Source organism: Cydia pomonella, chromosome 5, assembly GCF_033807575.1.
Source record: "Cydia pomonella isolate Wapato2018A chromosome 5, ilCydPomo1, whole genome shotgun sequence".
Taxonomy (NCBI): Eukaryota; Metazoa; Arthropoda; class Insecta; order Lepidoptera; family Tortricidae; genus Cydia; species Cydia pomonella.
This window is the reverse complement of record NC_084707.1, coordinates 19,859,019-19,882,208: the sequence shown is the minus strand read 5'-3', so window position 1 is coordinate 19,882,208 and position 23,190 is coordinate 19,859,019. Positions and strand designations below refer to the sequence as shown.

General features: G+C 37.9%; 2 protein-coding genes across 3 annotated transcripts in view; one reads left to right on the top strand and one right to left on the bottom strand.

Annotated features, from left to right (window-relative positions):
• Positions 1-23,190, bottom strand: part of LOC133518027 (G-protein coupled receptor 179) — a 68,691-nt gene that overhangs the window by 22,906 nt on the left and 22,595 nt on the right. The window lies entirely within an intron of this gene.
• On the top strand, positions 1,587-22,097 carry LOC133518235 (lactase/phlorizin hydrolase-like). Its single transcript, XM_061851867.1, has 12 exons — positions 1,587-1,603; positions 2,924-3,060; positions 3,280-3,962; positions 4,066-4,374; positions 4,796-4,873; positions 6,242-6,402; positions 7,545-7,700; positions 19,694-19,830; positions 19,949-20,622; positions 20,701-21,009; positions 21,537-21,775; positions 21,894-22,097. Exons 1-12 carry the CDS (start codon positions 1,587-1,589, stop codon positions 22,051-22,053), a joined length of 3,060 nt encoding a protein of 1,019 aa, XP_061707851.1. The 3' UTR covers positions 22,054-22,097.

The window sequence follows — 23,190 nt, the reverse complement described above, 5'->3', positions numbered from 1 at the left end:
TCAAAGTAGCCTAAGGCTACAGTTGCACTACATCAATGGTAGTTTTCGAGAGGAAATGCTTAAGTTGCTTAAGAATACAGTCAAATCACCATACATGTACCTTTAAAAATTGAGGAGTTCCCTCAATTCCTCATGGATCCCATCATCAGATCAGAACCAAATTAAAATGGGACCAACTTGGTGGTAACTCCATTCAAACAAAAAAATAATTACTCAAATCGGACCACGGGTATCGGAGTTATCGGTGAACGTCGTGAACGTACATAAAAAATAGCCACATCCGAATACAGAACCGCCTCCTTCTATGAAATTGAAGTCGGTTAAAAATATAACCGCCAGAATCGGAATAATCTTGATTGAGTACACGATATAATATGGCCTTGCATGTCGTCCTAACCATTATCAAGACTTTGTTGAACAGATCATTTGTCGAAGTCTTCTCCGCCAACTGAACACTGAAATTACTAAAGTGTTTAAGTGGCTAAACACGTGTACACATGTGTTCTGCGAACAAAATGTCGTGAAAAGTTCAGTGTCATGGTAGTATGTACTTCCTATTATTATAGGAAGTTTGACTTCAAGCTCGACTTTAATGGACTCTAATATGTTTGCGAAACTTCTAGCTAACGGGTACAGTTGTTAATTGTCTTTTAATTATGTTGCCATAGTATGCTGCACTTCAAACCACCTTAGATATAACTTCATGGTTTAATTAAACTGAATATACACACAGCCGCAAAATTGCATGGCCACTTTATTAATAAATTATTCATAATGTGTCTCGTTGTACCTGCGGTCAGAAATTGAGATGCGTGACTTTATAACAATAAACATAAATACAAATTGCCATGCCTTCCAATTTAATTGTCTTTGTGGCAAAGGCTCAAATTGATCCCATTCGACGAATGAATGGAAAAAAATATTATTTTGTTACGAATCCCAATGCATGATTATTGAATTCATCTTTTCCGCCTTTTAATTTGAAAACGTGATACAATCAATATTCGTATTCCTGTTACGCTTGATGTGTAAATTTTGTGTTCGGTGTGCAAATTGGAATCGCCTCATCGAGTCATCGCGTGGCTAAATTTTTGGTGGTCCGGTAAGTAAACAATAAAACGATTTTCCGTCTCAGCTGTATATTAACCTGCTAAAAATGTATCCCTCATATCCCATATTAAACGATTTCACTTCTACTTTGGTACAATGCAACGTTGGATATGGTCCCATCAAACGTGTCCCAAAGCAAAATAAAAAATTAACAACGGGTTGCATAACATAACGGACAATCTCCATAACTCACCAGCCCGTCACTACATACCTATGCTAGCCACTACTTACTAAGTTACTATATTGTTAGTATGAAAGATGTTATATGACAACAACTCCTAAGACCTGAGTTTAAACAATTTAGATAATGTGAAATAAAAAGTGACACGGGTAAACCACTCTGGCGGTTTTATCAACCTTTAAAACGATAGTGTTAATAATTTATTTATAGAAATCTATGATCTTATCTAGCAGACTAGCAATATATAAATACAACGCCAGTGGCTGTCTCTTCATAGATTTGGCAGAATAGCGAAATGTGGAAAGTTTTGATGTGAGTATTTTTTTATTTTTTTTAGGCATGGTATGGGCATGGTAATGGGTTCTTACCTACTAAGAAAGCGACATGGAGTCGTCCTATGTATGGTTGGAATTCATATTAAGTAACATGATGTGATGTTTTTATTAATTTAGAGACACTGAATTTAGGCCTATGTATGATGCATATATTACGTACGTTTGAATTTATATTAATATAGATGTAATTACAGATGTCCATAGATGTAAATCACATTAAGGTGTAGGTTCAACAAGTAGAGTTTTTGAAAAATCGCTAGGCTTTTTTTAACAATATACGGTTGCCAAAAAATGGGAATAGCAATATTGATGCCTTTCTTTCATCGACTCGAAACCTGACTTTCGTGACATTCGCTCGATAGAAAAAAAAAACGAACATAGGTCTAAAACGCACCTTAAAAATTTGTAACAATGATTGCACAAAAGCTAATACGAAAATTGCTTCTAAAAATGCGCAATTTAATTTGTTGATCAATAACTAAGACCAACAAATTAAATTGTGCATTTTTAGAAGCAATTTTCATATTAGCTTTTGTGATACTAACTTTTTTTATTTAAACTTATTAAAAATAACAATTCAAAAACATGATATCCGGCGCGATCCCGGGCACACAGCCATCGCTCACGCTTTCGATCAGTGAGGGTGAGAGAAGAACCTGAATCCATAGGGCCTTAAAATTTACAGTACATTAAGTTTCACTGAGTATGCCGTTTAAACACGTCCATATTTAATTTTCAGTTTACTAGAGTCAGGCAAAGCTAAGTTGGCAGTGATTTTGATAGCCCAGCCTGTGCAAGCGTTAAGTAAACGTCATAGTTTCATAGAACTTGCACTGTCTGGGCTGAGAAAATTGCTGCCAACTTATCTTGGCCTAACTCTAAGCTTATCTTGGTCTGACTAATACGGTTTAACTCGCTTACTCGCGTATTTGTAAACTTGCGATTTAAAAAAATGACGGATTGGCGCGTTTTAGCATTTAACTGTTTTACCTCAATAACTCTGAAAGTACCTAGGTATACGTCTGTTTGTTGCAAGTTATATAATCACCAGCTATTTTATACTACAATTATATTGCTGAGATATGCATAGTAACGATATAAAATTAAAAATAATGAATATAAGACATGTTTTCGTAATTTTTTGCAAATGTAGTCTAGTATTTGTGTGATTTTATTCATGTAATTTGTCCTTGATAAAAAACATAATAATTAAATATAACTAATTTGGCGTTAACCCCTCTTAAGCCTCATAGCTTAGTGTTAGTATGACTCACGACAGTTTAAATTCGATTTTCAGTTTAAGTGCAGTATTTCTTGTTCTGGCCGAGAGCAAATCGACTGGCAATCAGCGCCAGCCACGCAAGTTCCCCGACGGGTTTCTGTTCGGAACGGCCACTGCTTCCTACCAAATAGAGGGCGCTTGGGATGAAGATGGTATGACAAAGTCCGTCAAGCCATTTCCATCATTAGAAAACAACGGCAAATAATGGCCCTAAGTGTTATCGTCCCAGAAAAAAATTGATTTTCGCGCCTTTTTCTACTGACAAAGTTGTTTGACCGGCTATATATGCTCAATCTAAGTAACCTACTACCGTTAAAATGAGCATGTTTTAGTCGCTAATAAGATTAAAAGCTTAACGTATCTTTAACTTCTTACAGGAAAATCTGAAAACATTTGGGACCATTTGACTCATACAGATCCTTGCGCTACTATCAAAGATTGCTCCAATGGAGACATCGCGAACGACTCGTACCATTTATATAAAAGAGATATAGAGATGATGAGAGAACTTGGAATCGATTACTACAGATTTTCTCTGTCTTGGACTCGATTAATGCCCACCAGCTTTCCCGACCATATAAACCCGGCAGGCGTGGAATTTTACAATAACTACATCAATGAAATGCTAAAATATAATATAACACCTATGATTACGCTGTACCACTGGGATTTGCCTCAAAAGCTGCAGGAAATGGGCGGTTGGACGAATCCTAACATTGTTGACTGGTTCGCTGACTACGCTCGTACTGCATTCGAGTTATTCGGAGACAGAGTCAAGTTCTGGATCACATTCAATGAGCCATACATATTCTGTCTTGCCGGCTACGGTGACGTGAGTATGGCGCCGGGACTAAATATAAAGGGGGTAGCAGAGTATTTATGCTCTAAGAATGTCCTTATGTCACACGCTAGAACTTGGCACATCTATGACGAGGAGTACAGATCGAAACAGAGCGGCACCGTCAGTATTACGTTGAGCTCCACTTGGCATAAACCAGAAGATGAAAACAACCCGGAACATATTCAAGCCGCTGAAGATGCCAACCAATTTGATGTAAGGAGTTTGCTCGTATATTAATACTGTTAAATGGACTCATATATTAATACACTTAAACTTACTACCTACCTTATTTTTAACGCTTTGTTTTTCTTCACAGTTGGGCCAATACGCTCATCCTATTTTCTCGGAGAATGGAGGTTATCCACAGGAAATGGTCGACAGTGTAGCTGCTAAGAGCGCGGCACAAGGGTACTCCAAGTCCAGATTACCCGAATTCACCGAAGAGGAAAAGGCATACGTTCGCGGAACATCCGACTACTTCTGTCTGAATCATTACTATTCGTTTATAATATACAGAAATGAAACTGTAAAAGGATATCATGACGCTCCTTCCTACTGGGATGACGTAAATGCAATTATGTACGATTCCGAACATTGGAAAATTGGCGAATCAGATTTGACTAAAGTAATTTGTGTTTTCGCTTTTTTTCTATAGTAGATAAGTATTGCTTAACCATATTCTTACGAATATTTGTACCTCGGTACGAGTATGGGTATCATTTTATTGGTTGTTGGTTTTTTGCCTTGGAGGTGGTAAGGATATCTGGTCCTCGCTATAAATATGGACGAGTAGCTATCGTGGAGAGTGCACTTGATGCCCGTTCGCTCTTCGGAGTTATTGAGTCCGGATCTGCGTTCCTCCTAACCTCCCTACCCGTTCCTTTTACCTACAGCGTCCATAATATTTCACAACTGTCTCAATAAGAACTATGTACTAATCTATCTACTACTTTAAAACATAAAGTCCAACTTGAATCTGCTGCGTTTCTTTTCCAAGTCTTGGCAATTTTGGGTAAATTCTAAATAAGTACAACAATGAATTCTAGTACACGCCATGGGGATTCTACAAACTCCTAACTAAGATAAGAAAGGACTACAACAACCCGCCGGTGTATATCAGTCGTGTCCAATGCGCGCATCGACAAAGACGCATTGATGATCAATTAATTTAATTAATTGCGAAATTAGCGCGGCTCGGCCGCAGCTAGCGAAGTGACGCGATGAGTGCCTTCGAGCTGAGTGCACCTATCGTGAACGAGCTCCTCGCCTTTCTGCAACGGAAGCTGCTGCTGGAAGGAGTGATGGACACGGTGTCTGCTGTCCAGATCTGTTCGTCGAGTTTTTCCGTCGAGGACATCTGTGCAGCAAAGAAGGTGCTGCACCAGTCCCTTGGGATCGCCGGCACGTTTGTACCTCACCGGAGAGGAGATGAAATTGGGAAGAAGACCCTTGAGGACATCATAAAAGTTCTAAGGGAGAATGAAGACCGGATTCCGGAGTTTATGACGACGGGTGCCTCCAGCCTGCCATCCTATATTCCGGATCATGTTGACGCTAGCTGCTTGTTGAAGGAAATCGTGGCCCTAAAAACAAGATTAGCGGATGTCATTTCGAAGTTTGAAGCGGCCCAGGTCACTATAACCGAGTTACGCAACGAAGTCATCAGTTTGCGAAACAGTGCCCTTACTCGGTCGGCGGCGTCGAATTTCAAGTGCGATGACCGGCATGCCACGAGCGCCGAGTCGGTCAGTTTGCGAGTTGCTGACACTGTCAAATGTGTCGCATCAGCCGTGTTGCCGCCCGCGAGCCTCCCGCGCGCGCGCCCTCCCCCCGCCTCCTCCAAATCACGTCATCGTGTTTACGCGGATGTCGTCGCCGGTCCGAAAGTTGCATCGAACCGGTTTAGTGTACTTGTAACGGGTACTGAAGAGCGAGCGACTCCAAAGGAGAAGCTCCCTGTTGCTAGTGTGGATGAGGAGGAGTTCACACTGGTATCAAGAAAGAAGAAGGCGCGCACGGCGCCTCGTAAGACTCAGTGTGGTACCGCCGAACCGGCTAATTCTGGCTTGCGGGTTGCTACACCGAGTAAGGCGCTGTACGTATCGCGCTTGCATTACACCGCCACGGCTGCTGAAGTGGTGGAGTATGTACACCAGAAGACCGGATACACGCTGAGGGTGTTCCAGCTTCGATCGCGCCACTACGTGCATTTCAACTCTTTTGTTGTGCGCGTGCCGCGACCGCTGCAGGGGACCATCGAATGCGCCGACTTCTGGCCGAAGGGTGTCGTGTTTCGGAGGTTCCGGGGCAAACTGCCGAATCCGACACAAGAACAGCCGATTCAACGGAGCCACGCCGTTTTGTCGCCTAAATAGTGTTTAGTTGTAATTTTATAAAATGTATATGTATGTTAGTCTGTAAGGTATTTGTAATATGGGCCTTGTTGCCTGAATCAAATTTTAAATAAATAAAAAAAATAAAATATCACGGAGAACGGTTTCGCGACGCTGGGGGGGTTGGCGGACGAGGACCGCGTGCAGTACTACCGGGGCTACCTGGACGCCATGCTGGACGCCATCGACGAGGGCTCCGACATCAGGGGGTACACCGCCTGGAGCCTCATGGACAACTTCGAATGGATGCAGGGTTACACGTAAGAAATACTATAATAAGTAACACTAAACGGCAAGCCGCTTGCGAGGGTTACAAAATTCAAGTACTTGGGTCACTGGGTCACGGACGATCTCACAGATGATTTAGATATGGAGAGGGAACGGAGGGCGCTGGCCGTGCGCTGCAATACGATATGCTGGCACGCAGATTCGCAAGATGTACTAATGAAGTTAAAATAACATTATTCAAAGCTTATTGTCAGTCCATGTACACTTGCGCCCTGTGGACCAGATATACGCAGAAATCGTACAGTGCTCTCCGGGTCCAGTATAACAATGACTTCAGGGTGCTGATGGGGCTAAAAAAAATATTATAGTGCATCGGGAATGTTTGCGGAAGCTCGAACGGATTGTTTTTATACAATAATCTGTAAACGTGTCGCCTCCCTGATGCTGTTGGTGCTGTACCATATTATTATGGAACAACACCAACAGCATCCTGAAAGCCATTGCCGAGAGATGGGACAATTCTATCTTATTTTTCTGGGTGAGAAAACACATGCTGTCGAGTTTTATCACCCGGAAAATATTGTTATAGGATTATTTAAGTATGTTTTATTAATTTAAATTTTAAATTTATTAATTTATTGATAGTCATTATTGTTTACTAACCGTTTTTCTACATCTGTAACTACTAACAAAAATATGGATCATTAACGGACACTCACGAAGCATCTTGGTTACAGTTTACAGGCCAATTTCAAACGGACACTGACATCAGAATGCACGAATGATATACGAATCATTTTATTTCGTCATCGTGCGTCTCGCCATTACATGCACGGAGTACCTAATTTAAGAGCGAAATGCGCGATAACTGAATGACATCATTTAGATGTTAATGACATCAGTGAACGTTCGAATTGGCCTGTTAGGCACACATTGTTTCGTATGTCCGGGTCCAGTATGTCCATCTGTTTTACTCTACAGGTCGCATTCCTAAACCGATTTCCGTGAAATTTTGTGGGTAGGTTCGATAATTTAGTTTTACTTTACTGTCAATTTCGTTTTTCTGGATTCTTCTAAACAGCATAGCCATACATTTATTCAGTTTTAAGCTATGCTCGCGTGGTCTACAGCTCACAGAGCTACTAGTTATAATTTTTTTTTATCTGTTTTGCAGGGAGCGGTTTGGTCTGTACGAGGTGGACTACACGGATCCGGCTCGAACACGCACTCCGCGCAAGTCTGCCTTCGTCTACAAGGAAATAGTCCGTTCTCGCACCCTCGACCCGTACTACGAGCCCACCACTACTGACATGACCATCGACGAAGGACATTGATTCATCTCAAACTTAAATAAAATAAGAATACTTGACTAATTTGTTTTCGTGAAATTTCCTGGTTTATAAATAGAGCGTCTAACTCAAGACGTCTTGGAAATTTTTGGACATGTAGCAATAGGTACTATAGGTACAATAAAAACTTTTTTTTTAATGGATGGAATAGGAACGAAAAATCAAATTCTTTCGAATTAATTGTGATTTTTTGGCATACTACATATTTCCGTCACGGGTGCGAGTTTTTTTTAAACGTCAATTGTTTCTATGAAAAGTGGTAAAAACCGAAATTATCATTTTTATTTTTTTATTGAAATGGTCTTGCCCATCATTTTTATGCCAAACTATGAATTTCAAACTATTTGGCATGAAAAAAGTCGAGCTATGATTTTTTTTTCAAAAACAATGTATGGTCATGGAGCAGGAACAAAAAACAATATAATTCAAGCACCGAAAAAAGTAATATCCTCACAGATGTTTATATCACGAATTATTTGTGATTATTTGGCTTACTTCATATCTATCATACGCCAAGACGAGCTATTATATCTAGGTCATATTATAACGCAAGACCTTAATGATGACCTAGATACAGAGCGGGAGCGCAGGGCATTGGCCGTAAGGTCTAACATGCTCGCCCGCAGGTTTGCTAGATGCTCAAGAGAAGTAAAAATTGTGCTTTTTAAAGCTTTCATTCAATCATTTTACTCGAGCAGCCTGTGGGTGAATTGTTCGAAAAAAGCCTTAAATGCCCTGCGCGTGCAATATAATAAGTATAATAACGCACTCCGAATGTTGTTAGGGTTGCCCACATGGTGTAGTGCATCGCGCATGTTCGCCGAGGCCCATACAGACGATTTTCACGCGGTTATTCGAAAGCGAATCGTCTCGATGATGGGCAGGCTTAGGGGCAGTACCAACAGCATTCTGGAGGTAATTTCAGAGAGGGTTGAGAATCCTATACTGGCTCATTGGATTCGCCAAGTTATAGGATTTTTGAAATTTAGAAAATAGGTTAGGTATTTAGTTGTAATATTATATTAAGTACAAAATTAACATTAGTTCCTAAGTTATACTAACAAATATGGATGGTTGTAAATCTGAAATAAATATTTTAAATTTCAATTTCATGTGCGAGAGGGCTCGGGCTATCCCCACGCTAGCCCAATGCGGATTGGGGACTTCACATACACCTTTGAATTTCTTCGCAGATGTATGCAGGTTTCCTCACCATGTTTTCCTTCACCGAAAAGCTAGTGGTAAATATCAAATGATATTTCGTACAAAAGTTCCGAAAAACTCATTGGTACGAGCCAGGATTTGAACCCGCGACCTCCGGATTGAAAGTCGGCCGTCATATCCACTTGGCCACCACCCGCCGAGTGGAATTATTAAGCACAAAAATTTCAATTGCATAGCTCTCATACTTTAGATTTTATTCATATCTAAAAAAACCACGATTTCGTCACTGAGTCATTCACTCACTGATGATCATTAAAACCCTTAGGGTACTTCCTGAAGTCCTAGCTGAAATTTGGTATGTAGGATAGTATTAGTACACAAACAACAAAAATATTCAATAGCTTGAATTTTTTGCCCCTAAGGGATTGGGTATGGGGGAACAATAACCGCTGAACTGAATTTAGTTGAAATTTGGTATGTTTTAGTTTTGTTATGCAGAAGGATATATAATAGTTTTCAATACCAAAATCACCCCGTAAGGGTGAAAAGGGGAGCAAAAGGGCGGTAGGGGGGGAAAAGGGTTTGGAGTTTGTAAGGGAAAAAGTAAAAAAGCAGATTTTATAAAATATGCCCCCAGATACGTATTTCAGGACTCTTGATAACAAATGACCCCAACCCTTTAAATTAGGGGATGGAGGATTGGACAAGCAACTTACAAAAAGAAGTGAAATCCCATCAAAAACATTTTCATGTAAAATATTGCCAAGACGAAACCATAAGGCTCGCACTGTTAAAAAGTGAAATGGGTTTTCACGAGCATTTTTATGCTAATCTATGAATTTTAGACGATTTACGTTTTGTTAACATAAAAAAGGGAGATACAATCATAACTAGAAACTTTTTATACCAAATCGTTAGAAATTCAGAAGTTAGCATAACAATGAACCTATAAACCCATTTCAGCAAAATATTAGAAAAAATGGTAACTGATCAGCTTTCTTATGCCGTTCGTCGTCATATCAATCCAAACCAGCAGCTCTACGAAGGTCGAAGCGTCGAAAGTAATCTTTTGTCTTTTAGCGAGATTATACGTCATGCCATGGACAATAAATACCAGGTAGATGCAGTGTGTACAGATTTCGCAAAGGCGTTTGATAAAACTTCTTACAATACCACAATACGCTCTTATTAAAACTATGGAACCTTGGTATGCATGGTGACCTTTTCCGGTGGGTTAAATCATACGTAGATAACAGATCACAAGCGGTAGTACTGGGTGGTTTTTCATCTGTCTTCATAGAGACCACATCAGGCGTCCTACAGGGATCACATTTGGGCCCGTTGTTATTCATCTTGTGCATAAATGATATTACCGAGTGTTTGTCCAACTCGAGAGCCCTTCTTTATGCAGATGATACCAAAATTTACCGAGTTATTAAAACGCACTCTGACTGTTCTGATTTGCAAGAAGATCTGAAATTTTTTGAGGACTACTGTTCTCAGAATAACCTCTTTTTAAATAATGACTACTTAAGTGGAGGTACTTTAACTCGGCGGGAAAGTAAAGGTACGCGATCTGGGGGTAATAATGGACACAAAATTAAACCTTAATCTTCTTATCGATAATATGCTAAATAAAGCATATAAACAGTTAGGCTTTCTTCTTCGCGTTGCAAAACCCTTTCGAAGACCCCCGACGTATAAGTTACTTTATAATAGCTATGTCAGAAGTGGCTTAGAATTGGCTTCTGTAGTATGGAACCCCTGTTATGATGTACGTACACAGTAACAGAATAAAAAGATTACAAAAACTATTCACGAAGGCTCTTGAATTTCGAAACCAGCGCTTCCCCTAAAAAATAAAAACTATCCTTATTTTTCACTGATATGTGTTTTTGTTAAATATCAAACAGTGGCGCCATCTACTAGAACACAGGCCAAAGGTATGGCCATATCTTTTCGAGTGATAGCGCCATACCTTTGGCCATGCTTGACAATCCACCTCTATTTCAAATTCTCTTTGGCTATAGTAAGCTCAATACGACGTTGCTATAGTAAGATCAACAAGTGTTGATTATGAGTCAGTAATTAACTGGACTAAATAACGGATGTGTTTGTGAAGTTGCGCCGCCATTTCATGCATACATTTTTGTAACATTCCGTTATTATTCCATAAACGTTATCTGAACCACGACTTAATCAAACACCTTAAGTATTCCACCCATAGGTTCGATGTTTATACGACCACAATAACTTTTTATATTATTATTCTTTAGGATCCTTTTTTTATATTAAAATGACAGCTCAGGTAATGATGGTCGTAATACAAATTTTAAGTGTGCATTTATTTAGATGGCAAATTAAGGTAAATGCACACTTTTGCACAAAATTTGTATGGGTAAAAAGAATTTCATTTTTAAATTAATAATAGAAAGTCTCCAATATGATAATTCGATCGCTAAATAAATAATTGGTACTTGCCTTAAAATAAACAAAAGCTGTAAGGCCATTAAATACTACTCATATTGAAATATTTTAAAGCTCCGCTTTTGTTGCCAAAACTATTAATTTTAGTACCTATTTCTATGAGTACCTATTTCGGTAAGCTACCGAGATTAGATTAATTAGTTGATCGGTTAAATACGTGCCTTAATTTATTGATTTCAAATAGACTAGCAAAAACGACCCTAATATCTCAAAAGTGTTCTTTATTTAGTTAATTTCAATCGGCAAACCTTTACGCCCATTACTCAGCAAAATCCACTTCTCCCTTAAATTAATACACATTGAGAAAATAACACACTTTATTTTGGGAAAAGCACTTGAATGTTTATCGGCGCGAGCGGCTTAAGCCCCGGGTTACACTAGGGAATGCAATCCCGATCCCGCGGGATCCCGATCTCGCGAGATCCCGTGTAATTTTTCGGGATCAATCCCGACGCATAATATGACAGGATCCCGTTTGGGATTGACGGGATTGGGCGGCAGTCGTCAGCGATGTAACACACGTATTATATCGTAAAGAACCGAACTAAGCAGAGATTAATACGGCAGTATTAAATGAAGATGACTTGCCTCTTTCAATGATTGCAGAAGATTTGAATTTACGTGCTACTGCTGTACAAACTAATATGTCACTTAAAGAGAACAAACTCTGCGAGCATCTAAAAGTCCCTTTACACGTGTATCCACGAGCTTAGACAGATTAGAGTCTGTCATAAAAAAGGAAATGGATTTATTTGAGTGTGGAGGAACAAGGGGGAGATTTTTGCACTTTGCATATAATTGCTTCGACACGCTGTTGCCAACCAGTGTTGAGTCGGAGAGGGCATTCTCAGCAGCTGGCTTTTTAAGAAGCCACTTTCAAAATCACTTGTAATACTCTCTAATTCCTTGTTGTTTTGATTCTTATTACAGTTATACTTATTGTTTTGATTACCTTTGTTAATTTCCAAGGAAAACTGATGATGATTTGGTTAATAATATTAAAGAATAAAGGTTTTTGTTTTCTGTCTATTAATACGTTATTTTAATTAACGTCACCATCACAAACATGCCGTTATTATCGTTTTAATTCATTCGAATTTTACTTTTTTTTTAATCTACTCGGGATCCCGAAAATTCCGGGATCCCGCGGGATTGATATTTCTAATCCCGCGGGATCTCGAATTTGCAATCCCGAGTCGGGATTGCATTCACTAGTTACACTCAGCGGGATATATTTCAAACAAACGACACTGGCAAACTTTTACTTAACTTAAAACGTTCCTCGTTGCTTTACTCGTCAAATTTCGTCGCTATATGGAAGTTGTTCGTAATTAATATATTCGCTTTCAAATTTTCGTCATCAGTGGCACATTTGTATCGTATATTTTACTCTTTCGTAATCGTAACCCATGGGACTAACGTCTACTTTTCGATATTTTTTCTTGTTCGTTAATGCGGCTGCTAGGCATCAGGCTTTACGAAAGCGACTTTAAGCTTATACCTAGTTAGAATCTAGAAACTACTAACAGAAAAAAAAACTACGGGACTAGGTGCCTGTTTTACTCGCCGCAGTTAGTATTTTGCTATGCTTGCCAGAAAAGAATTGATTTACGATCTTTAAGTGAGTGATACCGAAAGACGGTACATCCCACGATAGTAATTCATAATCGTACTAACTAGGCAACAGATAACAGTTTAATAGAATATGGAACAATAAGCGCAGCCATAATATGTACATGCTCGCTAAAAACACGTTCATAAAAACATTTTTACAGAGCGACTGACATGAAAACTTATCGTGATTCGAATCTGCGCGCTGTATAAAATAGCAAGCAGACCGAGGCTCATGAGCCACAGTAAAAAACCGGGACAACGCTAGGAAGATGATGAAGACGTGTATGGCGGTGGTGCTCTCTAATTTGTTTCTTAACAATATATTTACACGGCATTACAGACAAGCCAATACACCGAGAAATTATAACAGGAGAAAATATAGACGTCATCAAACAAAGTACTACTCGACAGCCTGTCATCCATCGATTCGCAAAACCTTAGACATTCACGGCACACAGTCGCCCATCTCCATGCGAACAAGTCACATATAGTTTGCGTAGTTTCAAGCTAACCGATACAGACGCTCGACAGGTGATCGTCTTCTAATATTGCTGCAACTTAAAGTACCTACGGCCAGAAATATAAAATTATGCGACTATGTTACAATAAAAATAAATACAAATCGCTACGACTTAAAAAAAAAATTGTAACATATAAAATCAACCATCAAGCTCAAGAAAATTGTCCCGAATATGGGTAAACAGGGGAAATAATTCGTGTATAGGTACAATTATACTCGTACCTTGTGGTGTCCAGGTGAACATACTTAAATCCTCGAGGGTGGGGATTGTCATATCTCGAATATCTTTACGAATAGCATAATACTTACTTAAGACAAAAGTTTTAGCATCAGGTTCGCTATAGTTTTCCTTGAAAGTCTTTACTCACCTCCATTGCACGATTTTTTTTCATGTTTTTGGACTCATGATTCAGAAGTTAGGGGAAGTAGAGGCGGAAACCTCTGGTGTTGCAGGTGTCCATGGGCGGCGGTAATCACTTACCATCAGGTGATCCGTCTGCTCGTTTGCCTCCTCTTCATAAAAAAAATTTTTTTTTTTCTTTCGGAGCGATTATTTCCGGAAACTTTACGATTATTAAAAACATATTGTTATTCGTTTTGAAAGACCTCTCTAACGATCATCGTACTAAAGGGTTGACCCGAAAAAAAATCATCCCCACTTTCCGTGTAGAGGAGCCACCCTTAATTTTTTTTTTTCTAGTTTTTATTTTTGACTATTGGTGCTAAATTTCAGCTCTCTAGCACTAACGATCAAGGAGAAAAGCTGCGGACGGACAGACAGACAGACGGACATGGCGAAACTATATGGGTTCCTAGTTGACTACGGAACCCTAAAAATGCCGACAAAATCGTAAAATAAAAACCAGACGAAAAAATTTGTAAGGTGGCGCCTACACCAAAGGTGGGGTGGTTTTTTTCGGTTCAACCCTATAGTGTTGTGTCGTTATTAGGTCTTTCAAAGCTAATACGGATCTTAAATAACTATTTTTTGATAAACGGCATATTTTCGTAAATAATCGCTCTGTTGGACCCATGGTTAAAAATTTAGAGGGAAGGAAGCGGGGGACACATTTTTTTTTGTTGTTGTTCGGAGCGATTAATTCCGAAAAAAATGGTTCTTAGAGACCCGCATTCATTTTGAAAGACCTATTCAACGATAATTCACACTATTGGGTCAAAGCAAAAAAAAAAAAACAAATAATATTGAAAGGTAAGGTAAAATTGTTTTTTCTTTTGTATTTTTTATTTTACCGTTCAGTCGCTATGCACGATTTATGTATCCATGCCAAATTTCAGCTTTCTATCACTAACGATCACGGAACAAAGCGGTGGACGGACGGACAGACGGACATGGCGAAACTAAGGGTTTCTAGGTGATTACGAAACCCTTATCAACGAAAATCAATTTTCCGTGTCAACTGTATTGTTAACCTGCTATGAATGGAGGTCCATGTCCCATATACCCGGGTGGAGCCCGGGTGGATTATGATTTTAATTTCTTATTCTGAAATTGTTATGGGATTTGATCTGTCAGCTGTCTACAGTCCAGAAATGTTATTATCTGTTGTATAACGAATAAAGCTTCAGCTATCGTGCGTGGTACGTCTTAAAACGTCGTCATTGAAAAACCCTCCTGCTAAAGTCACAAGAGGGGAAAACATGAGAAGCCTCAGGGTGAGTAGCCAACGATACGCAAATGTCACTGTCGCACTAATATGGCACTAATATCGCAGTGATGTGACTTAGATGAAATACTTAAAATGCAAATACAAAATTCAAAATACCTATTTTTTATTTTCTATTTAAATACCTATTGACAAAAACTATTTTCTATTTTATTTGAAATCGTTTTTGGGACCTATTTTCTATTTTCAAAATACTTTTTTAGGGGTTCCGTAGTCAACTAGGAACCCTTATAGTTTCGCCATGTCCGTCTGTCTGTCCGAGGCTTTGCTCCGTGGTCGTTAGCGCTAGAAAGCTGAAATTTGGCATGGATGTATAAATCAATAAAGCCGACAAAGTCGTACAATAAAATCTAAAAATTTAATTTTTTTAGGGTGCCTCCCCTACATATCGTTATAAAGGATATCGTTGGAAAGGTCTTTCAAAACTAATAGGGGTCTTCAACAAACATTTCTTGATAAAGTGAATATATTCGGAGATAATTGCTCCGAAAGAAAAAAAAATGTATCCCCCCCCCTAACTTTTGAACCATAGGTCCAAACAATATGAAAAAAATCTTGGAAGTAGAGCTTAAGAAAGACATTAAATGAAAACTAGCGGATATGATCAGTTTAGCTGTTTTTGAGTTATCGCAAAAAGTTTCCCCTTCATAGTAAAAAGACGTACACCCACAGTTCATCCCTTGATTAACAATCTACCATACTTTAAGCTCCAGTTTAGCTTATTGTGATGGAAGAGTAACTACGGAACCCTACTCTGAGCATGGCCCGATATGCTCTTGGCCGGTTTTTTGTAGGTAGGTAGGAGTTAAAATTTCTTCTGACATTACAATCTTTGCAACTCTCTTATTCTTTTAACATGGACTGTGGAATCTTTATAGTAACGCCGCACATGACCACAAGCGTAGCGAGTGGTTAAAAAAGTGGAATCTTGAGCGTTGCGAGAGTTTCAAGACACGAAGAGGTGAACAAACTCTTCTGCCCTGGTGAAACAAAAACAAGACGTTTTCACCACACCAACGAGAGGTATATAAGGCATATTATACTAGCTGTAAATTACCAATCTAAATTAAGGCTTTTAAAAAATTACCGTTAAAAGCCATCACTTAAAAGTACATTCTACTGGTTAACATGAGGAAACAACTCGAAATTCGAGTGTCGAGTACATTTATATTTTATATCTGTTCATAACATGAAGTACAAATATTTTAAGATTCTTGCAAAACTAGACAAAGAAATATTGATGTGGGTAGTTATCAAATATTCAATACTTATTATTCATTTGACATTTTATTTTATTATTAAAATAATCTATTTTTGTTTATTTATTTTTTGTAACATTGAGGCTTAATTTATACTATTGCGACATGATTAATAATAGTACATTATGATACAAGTGTGCTAAGTTGGTCATTACACACGAGGCGATATTGTGCGCGCGCTGTAAGCGAGCGAATATTATAGGACATTATTACACAAATTGACTAAGTCCCACAGTAAGCTCAATAAGGCTTGTATTGAGGGTACTTAGACAACGATATATATATATATATATATATATATATATATAAATATGTATAAATACTTAAATACATAGAAAACACCCATGACTCAGGAACAAATATCCATGCTCATCACACGAATAAATGCCCTTACCAGGATTTGAACCCGGGACCATCGGCTTCGTAGGCAGGGTCACTACCCAATAGGCCAAACCGGTCGTCAAAAGAAGAATAAGAAAGCCGATGTGGGTAATGACCAATGCACACGCGTTTCATACGAAGTTTTTCAACACATTTATAAATCAGATTTTTTTGTCAAAACAGTAGAGTTACCTACAATTTTCAAAATGGTGGCTTACAGTCTTAACATCGAATGATTGCACCAAAGCATGCTGGTTTTGTAGGCACTTATTCGCCAGTTCATTGGAATAAGCTACTAACACGTTTTCCAAGAAAGACTGGGCGTTTTTGCTGATTTTCCATTGAATAAAAGTTTCATATGCCGCCAATTATTTTTCACCCGATTTTGATGGTAAAAAGTTATCGTTCTCGGCTCTTGCCTCTATTAGTATTACTGGCAGCGTCAATTTTATGTGTTCTTCATTTTCAATGCTTGAAAATGACATGTTCGTCAATATATAAACTAAAAACATGCAAAACTATTCCAATTTAATGAATACGGAAAATGGTCGGCGGGCGCGTTATTTTTTTTTACGCACGATTCCAATGCGCGCGTACAAGGCAAAAGCGCGAACGAAATCGACCAACAGCCAATCTAAAAAATGTATAAAAGCTAATATTTTTGTATTTCTATTCGACGGATGTAGATCAAATCGATACAATTTTATGTTTATTCATTAATGTAATTTACGAGATAATTTAATCTATAAATTATGTTTGGTGTGATAAAACCTCTCTGAACTAACATTTGAAACCTCATAGTTGGTTTAAAAAAAAAGTACTACTCGACCAAATTAAGAAGGCTCTTAAGATATTTTTTGCAATCTTTTACCTTCTTAACTCAGTCGGATAATATAATGAAAAAGCCCAAGTGTTATAATATACTGAAAAAGCACGCGTGTTTAATAATATCTAGGATTATGAGCCAAAAATCGATGGAATAAAAACGTCGTTTTGAGTAAGTGTGTTGAAAAAATAATTAAAAATTATTGCACCTATATAAATACATTTCGTTAAATTGTTTATTTTATTGAGCTTTTATGTGAACCCTTTTTAATCATTTACAGTAGATATGTATACTTATTAATTATTTGTAGTCAGATTATTTAAAACATGATGTTTAAGTATTTTTTTAAGTTGTATTCGATTTGGCGTCTTTTATAGTATTTGGTAATTTATTATTTATTAACCTTCGTAAAGTAAGCTCTTTTTCCCATAATTAGTGCGTGGGGTCCTGAGTATTAGGTTTAGATTTAGTATTTGAAATAGTTTATCAAGGAAGTATTTGTATTTTGTATTAAAATACTTTTTATAAACTATTTTTCACATCTCTGTACGCTACGCTACGGAGTGGTAACGATTGGCACGTTGGCTAAGCACCCAGGCCTGGCAACCCGCTAGTGACACATGTACCTACCTAAATATAGATATTTAGGTACATATTATTTTGATAATATGAAAGGTGTTACGAGTATGACAGCAAGTCCTAACACCTATTGTTTAAACACTTCAGATTTTAGATAATATGATGCACACATGATCTTTGGCCGTTTTATCAATCTCTGAAATGATAGTGTATTCTGAAATGATAATATTTCAGGAATTAGTGTTCTTATCTTAGCAATATATAAACACATTGCCAATTGAGTATTTTCATAAGAGGTTTGACAATAGTAAAATGTGGAAAGGTGTGCTGTGAGTATTAAAATACTACCTACTTTATTTAACGTTTATATATACATGGTGAGCAAATAAGAAGTATACATTTTGTTTTTAAATTTTAACTTTTATTAAGTTCAAAATTTATTTAGCATTATTTTATAAATATATTATTCAGGGTTGGCAAATACATGCGCAACATAATGTCCGACAAATTTCTACTACTAACAGTAGACGTGAGCCCTTATCATCGCAGTTCTCAGTATACTTTTGCACGTTTTCGGCGTTATCTTAGTAAATTTGTGTCGTTTGGTGGATTTTAACCATTTAAATGTTACTATTAGCTTGTTAGAATAGATACGTCATTTTAATTAGACCCACAGAAATAAGTCAGGAGCTGCAAAATTTGGGGAATTTGGGTGCCAATAACTGTCACTGTTTCTTTAAATTAATTGAGGAAATAACGTGTTTTAAATAACACAAACATTTGAGAAAAAAATCTTGCTGATAGAGGTATACATTTGGCAGATATTATCTTCCGTATATATATATATAATTGCCAACCCTATTATTATTCATGAAAAATATTTAATAATCTTTGCGCTTAAAATTTATATAATACCTCTTATTTGCCCACCCTCTACAAACCACGTAAAAACTAGTCTTTTAGGGTTAAAATCACCCAAATCTAAAAAAAGCCCCGTTACAAAAGGCAGCAAAGTTACTGGATTATCTGGGTATCAGGTACACGGGTTCTTAGCTTCAAACTTCTAACCGAAAGAAAGCTGCTTTCATGCATACCGTGGGCAGCCCACATAATATCATCAATTACTTTAGGTTATAGCTATATTTAGAAGTTGAATTATTGACGAGTTGTTTACATTTCTTTTTTTGTAAACCAGAACTTACTTTCTGATGGGGACTATACTTTTGGGATTTTCATAAGAAAGAGTGCCGTACTGGGTATATATAGTTGTAAACTGTAATTCACATTAACATGGCCTTTATTTTAAATTTATAGACGTTAAGTTCATTATATTTCATTTTATTTTCATTAATCATGGTAAAATGGTTCTTATACTGTTGTTATATTGGGTAACACATGATTAACTATATAGAACATATATGAAAGAAATATATACACACTGTGCATATTTGCTTTTCAGTTTAAGTGCAGTATGGCTTGTCTTGGCTGAAAACAAATCAGCCAGCAGTCGGCACGAGCCACGCAAGTTCCCCGACGGGTTCCTGTTCGGAACGGCCACTGCTTCCTACCAAATAGAGGGGGCTTGGGATGAAGATGGTACGCTATATGCTCGAATAAACGTAACTTAAATACACCCCTACACCCTACTACAGTTAAAAAGAGCATTACGCTGTTAAACATATACCTAAGGTTTAATGTATCTTCAATTTCACAGGGAAATCGGAAAACATTTGGGATAATTTAGCTCATACCGATCCTTGCGCTATTAAAGATTGTTCCAATGGAGATATCGCGGACGACTCATACCATTTATATAAAAGGGATGTAGAGATGATAAGAGAACTTGGAATCGATTACTACAGATTTTCTCTGTCTTGGACTCGATTAATGCCCACCAGCTTTCCCGATCATATAAACCCGGCAGGCGTGGAATTTTACAATAACTACATCAACGAAATGCTAAAATATAATATAACACCTATGATTACACTGTACCACTGGGATTTGCCTCAAAAGCTGCAGAAAATGGGCGGTTGGACGAATCCTAACATTGTAGACTGGTTCGCTGACTACGCTCGTACTGCATTTGAGTTATTCGGAGATAGAGTTAAGTTCTGGATCACCTTCAATGAGCCACACGCTTCCTGCCGTGCCGGCTACGGTGACGTGACTATGGCGCCGCGAATAAATATAAAGGGGGTAGCAGAGTATTTATGCTCTAAGAATATACTTATGTCACATGCTAAAACTTGGCATATGTATGATGAGGAGTATAGATCGAAACAGAGCGGCACCGTCAGTATTACGATGAGCTCTACTTGGTATGAGCCTGAAGATGAAAGCAACCCGGAACATATTCAAGCCGCTGAAGATGCTAACCAATTTGATGTAAGGACTTCACTCTTATTTTAATACTGTGTAAAAACTTATTTACATTATTTTTAAACACATTGTGTTTCTTCTCAGTGGGGCCAATATGCTCATCCTATTTTCTCAGAAAACGGTGGCTATCCACAAGAAATGGTTGAAAAAATAGCTGGCAAGAGCGCTATGCAAGGGTATCCTAAATCCAGATTACCCGCATTCACCGAAGAGGAAAAGGCATACGTTCGCGGGACATCTGACTACTTCGGCCTGAATCATTACTATTCGACATTAACATACAGAAATGAAACTGTACACGGATATCATGCCACTCCTTCTTTCTGGGATGACATCAATGCAATTACATACACTTTAGAAGATTGGAAATTTGGAGCATCAGGTTTTGTTAAAGTAAGTTGTAAATAACAACTTTTCTACCGGAGGTATAAACATTTGTCTTCCTTTGATTAATTTATAATTTAGTGTCCTTTTGGGTGACAAAAAGCCTCCACCATATTTTACAACTGTCTCAATACGATAGGTTTGTATTTGTACTTATATATTCATTCTTTTATATATTGTCTTAGAGGTCGCCCTAATACAACACGACTACGCGTTCAAGCAATGCGACCATCGCGTGGACGCGCGATGACAAAAACTGGGTATCCTAAGACTCTTACATAGTTAGAGCGCGAATACGCGATCATCACTCACGGCGCGACGCAATTTTCAAGTTCGATTAGGATACCTACTTACTTGACAATAATATGTTTGATCGTGCGTTCGTATTAGTAAAATGCGGGCGAACATACAATCGCGTAGTCGATTTGTATTAAGAATGGCCCCTAACTCTTCTCGCTGGAATCTGTTGAATTTTCTTACCGAGTCTTTCGAATTTTGGAAAAATTCTGAATACATAATACAACAATTAATTCTAGTACACGCCATGGGGATTCTACAAAATTCTAACTAAGATAAGGAAGGACTACAACAACCCGCCGGTGTACATCACGGAGAACGGTTTCGCGACGCTGGGGGGGTTGGCGGACGAGGACCGCGTGCAATACTACCGGGGCTACCTGGACGCCATGCTGGACGCCATCGACGAGGGCTCCGACATTAGGGGGTATACCGCCTGGAGCCTCATGGACAATTTCGAATGGATGCAGGGTTACACGTAAGTAATCTTATACATGTACATGCTCTTGGCCGTTATTTACAATAAGGTTACTTTATTATGTCCCAAAAACTTTTCCTACATAGTATTTTTATTTGTTTATCTGACTTTTTGGCAGAGAGCGGTTTGGTCTGTACGAGGTGGACTACACGGACCCGGCTCGAACACGCACTCCGCGCAAGTCTGCCTTCGTCTACAAGGAAATAGTCCGTTCTCGCACCCTCGACCCTCACTACGAGCCCACCGCTACTGCCATGACCATCGACGAAGGACATTGATTGATTGATCTCAATTTAAATGAAATAAGAATTATTTTAATATATGAGTAATTTTATTTTTAGCTTTCCTACTTTATCAGCAGAACATCTAAAACCAAACGCCTTGGTTGTATATGTCGGATATGTCGACTAATGCCAAAAGTTGGATATGTCGAAGCAGCGCTAAATAACACAATATACTTATTATTCTAACTTCCTTGTACATGTGTCGGTTTGCAATGCCTAGTACTGCTGCTTATAGTACTTAAGCATAAATAAATATGAAGGTAAACGTGCTTAGATATATTGCTAGTAAATTATTTTATACGAATGTTTTTCACCAAAATACATTATACGACAACGGCGTACCTTTTCAATACTAAATAAGTAAGTGCCTATAAAACAGAAGCCTATAAAATTATTAGAGCATCCCCCAATGCTTTTGTTGGTAAAATGCGAAGGAAATTGCTAAATCACATTACAGGGCAAGCTGTCTTCTATTGTACAAAAAGCGCCTCCGATATGTATAAAAGTATAACTATGTAAACCCTTTCACTGCATTTGGTGCTCTATCGCGTTTTAGCGCTACGAAAAGTTTTCACTACATTAGCAGGAAAACAGTGCTACGAAGGTAAAATTATAGCGTAGACTATTTTGATTGAACAGCTTTATTAATGACATACATTAATATTATGATAATTAACGTGTTTATAATCTCAAGGCTTTACTTTTATGGAACATATTTACTTTCGGACTTATTGCTGGCTAACACAATTCATTAATATCGTTCCCTTGATATCTACAAAATGCCCCACGTGAATGTCTTTAGAAGTAAGCAACCTGAACGCTATCTACAGTTTGCAATCTCTATTTTACAGATGACAGGCGTGACAGGTAACACTTGAGAGGGAACACTGTCGTGCCGTAGGTACATTATGCCGATAAGAAACGTTACAATAGTCAATGTCAAAAATCATGTCCGACGAAAATCAATAAGTAAATTATTTTGCTATTATGTTGACATATTGAAATTTGTAATTTTTTCCATGATTTTATTATTTAACGCTTATTGGTAATTTATTCATTTTTATTTAAGCAATGATTTTAAAATTGATATGTTTAACTTTATTCAGTAATGTACTATTTGTAATTTTTATC

Excerpts from the sequence above, each read along its gene's own strand:
- LOC133518235 (XM_061851867.1), top strand. Across the intron at positions 6,403-7,544 it reads GAATGGATGCAGGGTTACAC|GGAGCGGTTTGGTCTGTACG; the intron begins GTAAGAAATACT and ends TCTGTTTTGCAG. Across the intron at positions 20,623-20,700 it reads AAGATGCTAACCAATTTGAT|TGGGGCCAATATGCTCATCC; the intron begins GTAAGGACTTCA and ends GTTTCTTCTCAG.